General features: G+C 38.1%; 2 protein-coding genes across 2 annotated transcripts; both read right to left on the bottom strand.

The window, feature by feature from the left end:
• Positions 1–9,530: 9,530 nt before the first annotated feature.
• On the bottom strand, positions 9,531–10,781 carry LOC123721244. Its single transcript, XM_045679377.1, has 3 exons — positions 10,640–10,781; positions 10,281–10,360; positions 9,531–9,908 (listed from the first exon to the last, which is right to left on the bottom strand). Exons 1-3 carry the CDS (start codon positions 10,734–10,736, stop codon positions 9,615–9,617), a joined length of 471 nt encoding a protein of 156 aa, XP_045535333.1. The 5' UTR covers positions 10,737–10,781; the 3' UTR covers positions 9,531–9,614.
• Positions 10,782–12,578: 1,797 nt separating this feature from the next.
• Positions 12,579–13,463, bottom strand: LOC106712821. Its single transcript, XM_014505473.2, has 4 exons — positions 13,397–13,463; positions 13,136–13,317; positions 12,976–13,055; positions 12,579–12,889 (listed from the first exon to the last, which is right to left on the bottom strand). Exons 2-4 carry the CDS (start codon positions 13,230–13,232, stop codon positions 12,659–12,661), a joined length of 408 nt encoding a protein of 135 aa, XP_014360959.2. The 5' UTR covers positions 13,233–13,317; positions 13,397–13,463; the 3' UTR covers positions 12,579–12,658.
• Between the last annotated feature and the right edge of the window lie 64 nt (positions 13,464–13,527).

Below are 13,527 nucleotides of genomic sequence, written 5' to 3'. Positions count from 1 at the left end.
CACAATTTTTTAATTTAAGAAAATGAAACTAAATAAACTGTAATGTTTATGTAACATTCTTATTTTCGAAAAAGATTAAGTATTGAAAATGAGATTATACTAAATGAGATTTGCACTCGTTCTTTTCATTATTTTTTTCAAATTTCATCTCTCACGTCCCACAATATGTGATATGTGCCGATGTCAAAATCGTTTTAACAAAGAAATCTTTAGCTAAATGTGTAAATGTGCATATCTAAAGGTTTCGTTTATGGTTCTATGAATTATAACGCTCCATGTATGAGTATTGAAAGAAAAATATTCGAGTTACCAAAATTTGCAATATATTTTCGTCTATTTCTCCGCTTATTACTTTTTTCAATATTAACATAGGATCCGCCTTTGCTGTCTCTATTACTGATTAATATTCTTGTAATGATAAAAATCTCGGCGCGATCTCCGAGCAAGAACTCACGGTACGACAACTACATTTCTCATGGAACGTGGATTTAAAGATAAACAAACAAGATGTGTTGCAGGTGTCATGCCAAGGTATAATTTACATTACCACATGGTGGAAGAAATAACTTTTTCAAAGTGACAAATTAACGTAAATTACCACGAATAAAAAATGTACAAATTCATTTTAGCTTTTTCTGATTCTTTTCAAAGTTTGTTTTGTCGACAATAACAAATTTTCCCTTCTTCTTTTTTTTCAAGAAATTAAATTAAGGTCTACAAAATAATAAATAAAATGATTCTTATAAGTTAGAACATGTTTATGCCGAAAATTAACATTTTTATTTTTATTTTATTTTAATTATTTTTAAATTTTTGTCACAGCCATTTTTAGATTTATTAAATTCATTGAAACATCAATAGTAAAACAAGAGTGACAAAAGAAAAGGCATGTCTACTTTTAAAGTGTTGACTTTCGTAACTATAGTTACTTTTTTAATATATGCAAAACTAGTCGTTGCCCGCGAGTCCATTCGCACCAAAACATAATTACGAGTAGTAGCCTATGTGTTCTTTCAGGCTATGTTCTACATCTATGCTAAATTACAGCGAGATCCATTCAACCGTTCAGGAGATACCTCCTGACAAACATCAATCCAAACATTCTCATTTATAATATTAGTAAGATATAGCATACTCCGTCCTAGTCTGCCTCTGCGAGTTCCGCCCGGAGTGCGCAGTGTACAGCCAGCGGCGGCACTCGCAGCTGCGAGCGGCTGGTCTGCCTCTTAAGATGTTAAATTGATTTTTGAAACGTCCTGAAAATGGAGCACCGTTAATTTGATACTAATTATTATTTTAAAAACCTTCAGAATAAATTAATACACAATATATAAAATCAACCCATTTCCTAACGACTTTTAAATAGTTGACGTAAGTTTTACGTGCTCGTGTATTACTAAAACTAATGTAAATGATACTTAGTCCTTATCTCGTTGTGATAGAGCTTATGATTGCATGTATTTAAACGTAACTCCTATGTGTGTTGTATGTGTAACATATGTATGTGTGTGTATGTGTGAAACGTGACATACTAGTGAGGGGCAGAGAAGAGACAAAGTGCAGTGATTTACCGCGACAGGCGTTCTCGGATATCGCTGTGAGTGCTTCCGCTCTCCTGCACTTTTTATTTTCTTGAGTGCGTCCTTACTTCGCGCTCCCCGCTCAGTCGCCGCTCAGCGCGCCCTTTCAGCTTTACAGCTTAACTACTGTGTGTGTTTTTTGCGGTTGTACACAACACAAATTTAATTTTGGCACTTAGTAAATGATAATAATATCTAGAAGTCATCTTCTGGGACTGCTGCAAATAGCGGGAACGTGCTGTTCACAGACAAACAGAGGCCACGCAGCCGCTGACTCCATCAAAAAAGCAAATAAATGTCCGGCTTTGTTCCAATTTTCCTACAAATTACGTCCCTCGCAAAGTAATTTAATTTATTAAGGAATCGGGAGCTTTTCTATCAAAGGAATCTAATGAAATTGAAAAGTCAATTTAAATTCAAACGTAAGTGTTTTATTTTTATTTTAATCTCATAAATTTCAATGAAAAAAACTCTCATGAAATAATGAAGAAATAAGAAAATTGGACGTGTTGTTACAAAGCCGAAGAGAAAGTCCCGCGCTGGAGACGTGACATCTTGCACTGGAAACTTACTAAAATACGTCATTATTCTTGGATAGATTTTTAAACCCCCACCCGATCAATTGCCAAAGATTGATCGGCGGCATTTAAATAAATCTTTGAACAATTGCGCGCAGAATAACAATGCCGTAAAGTGAACCCTTTTCAACAAATTTATTAATACTCGCTATCTCTCGAACGATATGAAAAATCTTCTATCTAACTATCCTATCTTTTAAGTTAAACTAATTTAGATGTAGATAACTACCAAATATCAACATGTTCGGTTTAGTTGTTTCGGATATTGTCCCGAACACACGCCGGCCACACTACATGTGCCTTGTCTTCTGGAAAAATTTTTGGTTTCTTCATAATATACTTCATGGTGGTATTCAAAAGTGGCTGCCGTGGAATGTAAATTATTTTGCATTCAATATCTCCTGCACTGCACGCACACGACCACAAAATATACTGCAATAAATATGTCTATAAACACGAATAAATAAATGTCACAAAGTTAATAAACGATCGAAGCATTTAATTTACAGACATAATGAGAGCAGGAATTAATTTTAAAGTCCTCGGGGCCGGGTCGAGGGCGCCACTCGCCGCCGTCCGCACCGCCCTCGCCGCGCCGCTCGCCCGTAGCAGCCGACAATAGCCCGCAAGCGCGCGAACTCTGACGGTATCATGGAGAATTACATTTTAATTAAATACATTAATTTTGTGGCATAATAACAATTATCATAAATATGTCATTATGTGTAATTAATATGACTTGAATGACATATATTCACCGTCGGCGTCACTGACACATCAAATGCGTGTTTCAGCGGGAACTCAAACTGGTCCTTTGTACTCTTCCTCCACCCAACACTTTCTGATGAGAAAAGGAACACGTAACAGTAGTATTAAATGTGTTTGCCTTGAATGTTTCCATAACCACACTAGGTTGTGCGACCATAGTTATAGTTATAATAATATGAGTATGTCATATGAATAAAACTACCAAAAATTAGTGACTATTTGGGCGGTGTTACCGTGAGCGTTGTGAGATGCCTAAAGCCGCTGGAGAAGCGACGCGCTCGCTCGCATATTCATGTTGCATAATAGCGCTGTTAGCGCGCTTCCTAATTGTCCGCTTTATTCTGGTATTAAATCTACTTGTACTTATAACACATACTACATACATGAAGATATTTTAAATGTATTAAACTAAACACTTTCACCTGTACTTCGTTCTATTGTTAAAAAGGAAATGTTGCTTATTAGGAAACCAGAATAGGTTACCTCAACGCCGCCTCCGCATCATTTAGTTCATTGAATATGCAAGCGTCTGAACATTTCAATATCAATACAAAATAATTCTATTTGCTTATCATTACTAAATTTATGTATTTTCTGTGACCGTCGCACTTCCTAATGCGAATTAGCGTGCCCTAGTGTATGCTGCGCCCTAGTACGTGTTAGTGCGTCCTAGTACGTGTTAGTGTGTCCTAGTACGTGTTAGTGCGTCCTAGTACGTGTTAGTGCGTCCTAGTACGTGTTAGTGCGTCCTAGTACGTGTTAGTGCGTCCTAGTACGTGTTAGTGCGTCCTAGTACGTGTTAGTGCGTCCTAGTACGTGTTAGTGTGTCCTAGTACGTGTTAGTGCGTCCTAGTACGTGTTAGTGCGTCCTAGTACGTGTTAGTGCGTCCTAGTACCTGTTAGTGCGCCTTGGTACGCTGTAGAGTACTAAATATGTATATTAACATTTTTTACTGTAAACACTTGTTGAGGTATTTTCTGAAGATTCTTCATTATCTACATTTAACTACATATAAGGCGGTAAAGCAAACGACAATATTTTAAGAACTGTAAATCTGGAAATCTAAACATTACCAAAGTAGAGCTGTAAATATTTTGTCCAGTTATAAACAGTTGACACGAGGCGAGGCGAAGCGAGGCTAAGCTGCTCCCGGATTCGCTAAGTAACGGTTGAGAATGATCACTTAGCGTCGCCCGCACTCGCGCTACGCCCATCAATATGCAAGCGCACGAACGAAGCGCAACTTGCGACGTCTTGCTACTTACTCCCCGGTTCCTGCAATGTTTTAATATCAAAATTATGCAGGATATAGAATAGTTAACGGCGGTAGAATCCGCAGCAGCATTAGCTGTTGCACGAATGATCCACTTATCCGGTGCAAGTCTACGACTCACAGAAGACAGGTATCAAATGGTATTTCCGCATTACGCCTAATGTGTGTGTTTCTCGGAGGCTGTTCATATCGTAACAAATTGTACCACTTAAATTATTATTGTACAATAATTACACTAATTTTGCCTAGATGGCGCTGTTCGATTTTAATGCGCGATATGGTTAGGTTTCTGATTATCAATAAGTGTTTTTAGTTAATTTGTACATCAGTGGAAGATGAAAAATTGGATTAAATGACTGTTTCTCGTTCTGGAAACGTGGTGCTTTTATTTGTGCCGAGGAAAAATAATCTCGAATCTGCATAAAAGCTAAATAACATGGAGGCGCAGTTAAGATTATTAGACGACATTATAATATTATAATATGAATATGATATCGTATTCAAAGGGAACTACTTAATTTAAAAAAAGTCTTCAAAAAGAGGGTAAATCAGGCATATGTAGAATTTCGATTGTACGTATGTATGTACACACACACACGCTTAGTTTGGTATAAGGCAGAAGGGAAAGTATTCGTGGTGATGAAAGTAACCGTCCATCATAAGTTTGTGTTCCACATTAATTTGTCGTCAGTTTTTCTAATTTGCATTTATATTAAATACTAGCTGTGCCCGCGACTTCGTCCGCGTAAAATTCTGTCTTCGGATATAATTTTTTTAGGCTAATTATTTTACTTAACCGACGTGCTATGATTTGATGTATGGATGTAGAAGAACATAGAGAGAGGTGTGCCAGGACCGCGCCAAATGTCTAAAATATTCCCAAACAAAATTTCATCCCCTATTTTTATTTAGCATCCTTGAAAGTAATATTTTTTCAAACGTTGAATTTCATATTTTTTTATATCAAATTAGCAGCCACAAAAATAAGTTTTAAACTTGTAACTGTAAAAATGACGATCCTCCCATACAAATTTCCACGCCCACTTTCAACCCCTTAAAAACCCTTTTTCGCATTGAAAAGTAGTCTATGTCCTTTCTCGGACTCTAAACTAAATATTGGTAAGGATAACAGCAAAAAATATTAAACAAAACATTCGCCAAAACCTCACATATTGCCAAACAAATTTTCATCCCCTACTGTTATTTAGCTCCCTTGGGGGTAAAATTTTTACAAAAAAATAATTTCATAATAATTAATATTAAATTAGCTGCCTTAAAAATAAGATTCAAGTTCTAACTGTAAAAATGACCATAATTCCATACAAACTTTCACCCCCACTTTCAACCCCTTACAACCCCTTTTACGCGTTAAAATGTAGCCTATGTCCTTCCTCAGGCTCTATACTAAATATTGGTAATTGTAACAGCAAAACTTATTAAACAAAACATTCATCAAAACCGAACATATTGCCAAACAAAATTTCATCCCCTATTATTATTTTGCACCCTTAGGGCTAAAATTTTTACAAAAATTTAATTTCGTATTTATGTATATCAAATTAGCAGTCTTGAAAATAAGTTTCAAGCTTCTATCTGTAAAAATAACGATAATTCCATACAAAATTTCACCCCGACTTTCAACCCCTTACAACCCCTTTTTCGCGTTAAAATGTAGCCTACGTCTTTCCTCAGACTCTAGACTAAATATTGGTAAGGGTAACAGCAAAGCATATTAAATAAAACATTCACCAAAACCGAATATATTGACAAACAAAATTTCATCCCCTATTGTTAATTAGCACCCTTGGGGGTAAAATTTTTACAAAAATTTAATTTCATATTTATCTTTATCAAATTAACAGCCTTGAAAATAAGTTTCAACCTTCTACCTGTAAAAATGACGATAATTCCATACAAACTTTCACCCCTACTTTCAACCCCTTACAACCCCTTTTTCGCGTTAAAATGTAGCCTATGTCCATCCTCAGGCTCTAGACTATCTGTGTACAAAATTTCATTTAAATCGGTTCAGTAGTTTTTGCGTGAAAGCGAGACAGACAGACAGACAGACAGACAGAGTTACTTTCGCATTTATAATATTAGTAAGGATTTACAACTTTTTGGCAACTGTCGCCGCGCGAGTGGCAACACTGATTGATCACAATTTTATAACAATTTGTGTACGTTTCGTCGGCCGTGTTGCTGCCGGTTCGTAATTATATGTTGTAAGACAGCGGGTTCAGGTAGATATAGCATTTGAAGCTTTGTAATATTTTGACAGTTTCACCGTTTAGGTAAAATAGTTTTTTAAGATTACTTACATCATCGTATCGAGATACTAGAAAAATCAGAAATTTATTTTAAACATATTTCAAGCATTCAGTTAAAGGCGCGTCGTGAAGTAAGCATAGTGTCAGAGGCTACATTTCTACAATTTTCACTACAATCTCCTCAGCGACGTTTAATGAAGTGATGACGTCACATAAGCCGTCCGTGTAATTTGTTGTGTCCGCCCGGCCGCAGCCCCGGTCTCTGTCCCGGTAGCGGCGAGCTCGTTGTGATACGTAAAAACTGAAATAATTTTATTTCAGGAAATATAAAACTGTCTCTGTTTCTTTTGTTTGGCTTTTTTTAAGGTCTCAGTCAACAATGGTGCATTGTTGTTGAGCGGACGCAATCAGCCGGCGAGCGCCCGCAGCGTCCCCGCACCGTACCCGCAACCCACCCCGCGCCTCACACGAGGTACGCTTTATTCATTAATATTTTTGGAAAGCGAGGAACAACGAGCCAGAAACCTTTTAAAACATAATTGAGTGATGCAGACATTTATTGCATTTTGCAAAGCTAAGGTAAAGTGATAACCATCTGATTGGCTGACATTCCACAACAGTGCGCTTCTCGCGAATCTTTTTGCCGCGCTCGGCCGCGTTGTGGAATGGTCTGTCCTCGGCGGTATTCCCAAACCAGTACGACTTAGGGTCCTTCAAGAAGCGAGCATATATCTTTCTTAAAGGCCGGCAACTCATCTGCAGTTCCTCTAGTGATAGTAGCGGATTGGTAGCGGATGTCCATGGGCGTCGATGATACCTTGGTGTTCCCGCGCTCGTTTGCCCTCTTCTCTTATAAAAAAAAAAAACTTGTGAGCCGTCATGGGACGCCTGCCAGATGTGTAACATCGTGTGTGTATGTACAAGTAATATGCATAAAATATTAAATATTATAATTAAATAAATAATAATGATAATGATAATAATAATAATAAATAATATTAAATATTATTAAACTAAACACATAAAATATATATGTATACCTTAGTATAGCTTGGCGAGCCGTCGCCACGGCAAGCGTCGCCACGCCAACAATTCGGTTTACAAGTGATCCTATAGATGTTTCACATCATAAAGTGATTTTCCACCGGTTGATCATTGCGTTAGTACTTATATTGCTGTTGTCATTTCGGAATAGAAAAGCACATCAACAAATTAAACACTTTTTAAAATGATAACAGTTTAAGTTATTTTTATGTACATGAACATGTTCGTTACCAGCGACCGACTTCATTCATTATTGAACACTTTCTAACCTCCTTTTGGCAATATTATTACTGAGTTCGCTTCTAACAGGAGCAGGAGTGAGGCGCGATGGCAGTCGGTACGGAGGCGCGAGAACGATCTTCGTTCTGTGAGCCGACAACATAATCTTTCAGAAATAATAAACCAAACCGTCGACCTTTTCAGTTCTGTGGCTTATCTTTTGTAATTTATGTTGAGTCGACGAGGAGTTTTAAACTTAATTTCGGAAACCGATGAATTTTAATTCAATTTGTGTGTTGTTCTCTGTAATTACAAAAGAAGCAAAACAACGAAATGTTTCCAATTTAATGAACCGCATTTCCTAAAAATACATGTAACAAGATAAAATAAACAGAAATAATGCCTCGCCTCGTAATGTAACGGAGTGCTCGGGCATCTCGTGAGGTTGTTGCGCTGCTGGAGGAATATATGAATACTCTTCAAAGCTTCGGTTTATAGGAAAAAAGATAAGCAATCTTTGGGATGATGCTATTAGTGTTTATACAGCTTATATTAAATACATCATGTGTACGAAAAGATGAATTCATTCATTTTTTTTATTTGTATATATAGATTATCGGAAATGTCTGTGGCAGTGTTCAACACAGAAATTAAACAATTGAAAAAGATTCGAAAATGATTGTACTCATTTATGTATGGTTATATACTTATTATCTAAATATGTATTCATACTTTTATGTTATTATGTTATTTATTTACTTTTAAAGTTTACAGTAGCCGCAATCAAATTAGGTATACTCGTATATTATCGCGGTATGAATATCGAGCAGCGCTTGCGGATTACGCGCTGTGATCTCACTTCTGTGCCACATAGTTTGGCGGGAGTATTACTGCGATAATGGAGGTCATAAATACGGCTTTTGTAATTTGCTGGCTACATTAGTGGTAATGTTTTGCAAACGATATAAAAAATTGTCATTATGATTGTAAAATATGAATAAATATTGATTTTGAGCTTATATTCAAAATCTACTTAAACTGTACATTTTGACTATAATATAACTAATACATACATAGATGTATAAGGTTAAGGTTATATTATTATTAATAAGTAAAATAAAAAACTTTTCTTTAAACTTGCTCGTAAAAAAGTTTAAACGAAGACCATCTCAAACTTTCCTTTCGTAGAAAGAGTTCGACAGTCAGTAAAGTGATGTTTTTGTGTGCACGCCGGTACTAGCGCAACGCGGTCATGAGGAGGACGTTCCGACGAACTCGTCTTGTACTGAAACTTGGCTGCTGATTAAAACAGACAAAGTCTACAAACTACACCCGCCACTTTTACAACTGGTCACCGTTATCAGCCTGAAAGCTTTTTAGTTTTGATTGAAATGTGGAGCTTGAAAGAGAACTGAAAGAAAATAAACTGTAGAGAGAGAACTTGCCTTTGTATGTCTTAATGTAGAAAAGACGACACCCGAAAGACATCAACAACTCGATACGGCTTTTGCAAAGCTTTATGTATACTGTAAGTACCATATCTGTACCTAATCTAATTGATATCTCAATTGTTAAGAATTGGTAACTAGTATCCTATAGTATTGTATATATTCAGCCTCACGCACCTACGCCATATCACAAAGACGGAGATGTCGAACAAACAGAGAGTAACGCAAGGAAAACAAGAAGCACTTACAAGTGAACTATGATAGTTCACCTTTACGTAGTTATACCGCTTTATCTACTTAGTTGGTGAGACTTAGCCCATCTCTATAATTTTATCATGCAAATCATTGCTTGGGATAGAAATTGATTTTATTCAATGTTATTCTGTACTTAACTTTGTTTAGATAAAACATATAATTTTTTATCAAGTCGTCATTATTGTCCGTCAACAGGAAAGGGAGGAGGCGACATGGGCGGCAGGCGGCGCGATTGCGGCTGTGGCAATTGCGGGGCGTCTGTGAGGCCAGCGGGAGCGGCGCGAGCGACTCGGCGCGACATACCGCAGCCCACAGCGACGTGCACGCGCACGCGGCCCGCGCAGCCAGCGGGCCCCGCGCGGCGCCGCACGGCCGCTCGCTCCAGTAGGCCGTCGATGCTGATGTCGGGGTAGCCAGCAGCGTCCGTCGCCGAAACTCGCACCACGTTCACGTAGCGACAAACGCTCGTCAGCTGCACATAAATAAACAATCCACATTCACAGCAATTTTTTTATTATATAGGATTTTATTAAAAAAAATATACTTAACATTTTATGAAACAAAAACAGCAAATTATACTAAATGACACCAAAATGGAATAAGGAAACATATTTGTTGTAAGTTTACCGCCTTATCAGATCAGTAGCATCCAAAGTTACATTTGAGAATAAACAGAATAGTTATGGTAATAATGGAAGTTGATGTCTGAAGCTGTGTGCACACAGATACACGACTGCGATGCGATGCGAAGCGATACAATGCGCGGTGTTCTGTGTGCACAGAAATGTAGACTGCGAGGGGAAGCGAAGAGATGGAAGAAGGCGAAGTAATAATGTTGTGTTACATTGTACACGACGCCGGAGCACTGGCGGTCGGGGATGTAGTAGGGGCCCAGTGCTTTGTCTGGCTCCCTGAACCCGTAACCTGCAACAACAAGCGGGCTTCACCGACTGCTCAACACAACGACTTCTTTACAAAATACTCAAAACATTAGAGCGTCCTAAATCAGAAACATTCGTTATACGTCATTAAGTACCTACGTTAAACAAAACACATGCGGTAACTCATTATTTCTTTCTTTAGTTTCTGTGGTTTTACATAATATTATAACAAATTTAAAAATTCCTATCTTAACTTTGTATTTTATAGTCCATCGGTTTGCATGGAAGATTTGTCTGAGTAAAGTGTGGAGCTGGTGCTTGCCTTTGAGTGTTGACGACTTGAAGATCATGGCCTGACCCGAGACAGACTCCGCGACCCACACGGCGAGCAGCATTAGCACGAGCGGCGCGGCGAGCATGTTGGCGGCGACGAGTGCGTGCGCGCGCGCCGGCCGGCAGGTATATACCGCGGCGGAACATTGCCGTGTTACAACCTTACCTAATTAACAATAAGCGTAGCCGAAGATCGCCCGTTACGTTTAATTACTACAGTTTTATTACAATCATTAAGCATAAATATTATTTTAACTCACAGAGTTTACGACGACAACAAAGAGGTTTTAATATTTTATCAAAATGGCGTGTGCGTACTTCAATCAATAATAATAATAATAATAAGTAGTAAGTTTTCCCAATATTTTATAGAAGATACGTCAACATCGCCTTGCGTTTAAACCAACCTCCTTATGGCAAAGAGACACAAAAGTAATTCACAAAATAATTAAAACTGGTTGCCTTCAAATAAAAAGTTAACTTTTTATTAGAATGAGTTTAACATATAGAAAATAAGTGAACAGAACACTCTCTACTAACTTTGAAGTGTAAAAACTACTATTACTAGAATGGAGCAAAAATACTTGAAATAAATTATAACAAAAACAGTAAAAGTGAATCATTTAATGAGTATAATTGATTAATTTGTACTATTTTTGTTACTACGATCATATAATAATAATAATATTACTATTATTATACGATTTCAATACATCACCCATTGAAACACCAGCTCATCATGCCGGTATGACAACAATCAACATTGGCCTTAACAACAGATCTCACAACATTTCGCAGTGGAAATTGCTGCGTGTCGGCAATTATTATGTTGTATATTGTTCTGGGACAGGAAAGTATCATACATACGAGAGAGTCTTCCTCCAGGTGACATAAACACATAACATTAAATTCCTCGAAGTGTCCGAGCAGTATCTGATTGTATGGTAATAGTGCGCGTTATTATAGCAATAGAGATCGGTGGAGCTTACTGCGCGGTCTCTCGCCCTTTCCTATATTCCTATAACAAAACGTTCTTTACAGCCGTAAATCTACATACTAAAATGCAGTTAACATTGCGATCTGATGTGTTCGCTGGCTCAGTCCGCGGCAGATCTCGCTCTTTACCTATAATTTAATTTTATGAGAAGTCTTTCATTTACAGATCTATCTCAGAAGCAGAAATTATTTATGTATTGTATATTCTACTGTAAAGCACGAACTTCGGTCAATCCTAACATTTACCGGTAAAACCTGAGATTAACAAACTACTCGTAGTTGTAGTGAAAGTCTCAAAAATTTTGTGATCTTTGTTTATTACGACTATTTACCATCAATGATTCCATTAAAACAAAAGATTAACTAACTCCAAATACATGGTAAATATAAACAGCCCATTGAATTTATGTTTTAGAAAACACGATTTTTGAAATAACATAATCGATATAAAATTCTTTCAGGCTCTTAAATGCTGTTAATTAGCTGTTTATTGATCTTTGCCACGCATTCGAAATGCAAAGTATGTACATACATACATACATACATACATACACCTTGAGAAATACCAGTTGAATGGTGGTAAATACATCAAAATAAATATTCTAAGATCACAGGAACCTTTCCCAACTTTTAGATTTTACCGGTAAGATAGGATTTACCAGATACGTCCTTTTAGAATCATACTAATATTATAAATGCGAATGTTTGGTTGGATGGATGGATGGATGGATGTTTGTTTGCAGGTATATTCATAACGACTTAACGGATCTCGATGAAATTTGGCACAGATGTAGATCATAGTCTGTAAGAACACATAGACTACTTATTATGTATTTTTTATTTCGCGCGGACGGAGCCGCAGGCGACAGCTAGTAACATATAAATATCAAACGAACAAACGAAGGTTAGTGTTTTATAAATAAATTTTATTATTTAATAACCAAACAACTGACAGGGTTTTTATAACATTTTATTGGCGAACGAAATTATGATACGTTCCGAGACCGTAGCGCTACATGGGCGGCAAAACACTGTCGTGGCCGGCTAGTGGTGCCTCGTCAGAGGAGTGCAGGCCACAGCCCAGCACCGCGCGCACCGCGGCGCGCCCGGGGCACGTGCTCACTAGGTTCGGCGAGCGCTCGATGCTCACCGAGCTTAGCGAGTCGTCGATGGTGACCTTGACGTGCGCGTAGTCGGTCACGCTCACCTTGACCAGCTCCAGCCGCTCGCAGTGCTGCGTTAGCTGCGGACAGAGAACCCGACGCTGTCAGCCATGGGAAGCATGGCGCGAGCGAGGCAATCGCTAGCGCGGGCAGCACATATACTCACATTATACAGGACACCTGAGCACTGGTTATCCGGGATAAAAAAAGGTCCCAAAGGCTTGTTCTCCGTACTGCAGGAAGCTCCTGAAAAAAAGCCCTTAGTGAATTGAAGTGTATAATATGCATATACCAAAAGAATATTGTGTCTTCTCCGCAAAACTAACCCTTGACGACCTCCGTGTTGTACTGAAAGAGGTTGAGGGCGCCTGCGGACGAGGCGAGCAGCACCAGCGTGGCGAGCGCGGCCAACGGAGCTTTCATCCTGTGGCGCGCGGTGATTCCGCTTCTTCGATTGAACGCGCCGAAGTCGCGGCCCGCCTTATATTAGCATTAGCGCGCTCCGCTACTGTATAATATCATTTGTTTTACTATTGTTATCGTTCCGCTCCTCATTGGTAGTTAACATTCAAAATCATCGCAATTACATTAACTTTAAGCGTGACAGAATCGGAACCACTTAACGCCGCCTTCTCTCTCGTACGTTCACACGTCACATACGTTACTGTGACCCGGTCGAAGTAACTTAATATTTGTTGGCCTAGTAACTATGATAAAG

This window comes from Papilio machaon, chromosome 1 (assembly GCF_912999745.1).
Source record: "Papilio machaon chromosome 1, ilPapMach1.1, whole genome shotgun sequence".
NCBI lineage: Eukaryota > Metazoa > Arthropoda > Insecta > Lepidoptera > Papilionidae > Papilio > Papilio machaon.
The sequence above is the reverse complement of the archived record's forward strand: the minus strand, read 5'-3'. Positions and strand labels throughout refer to the sequence as shown.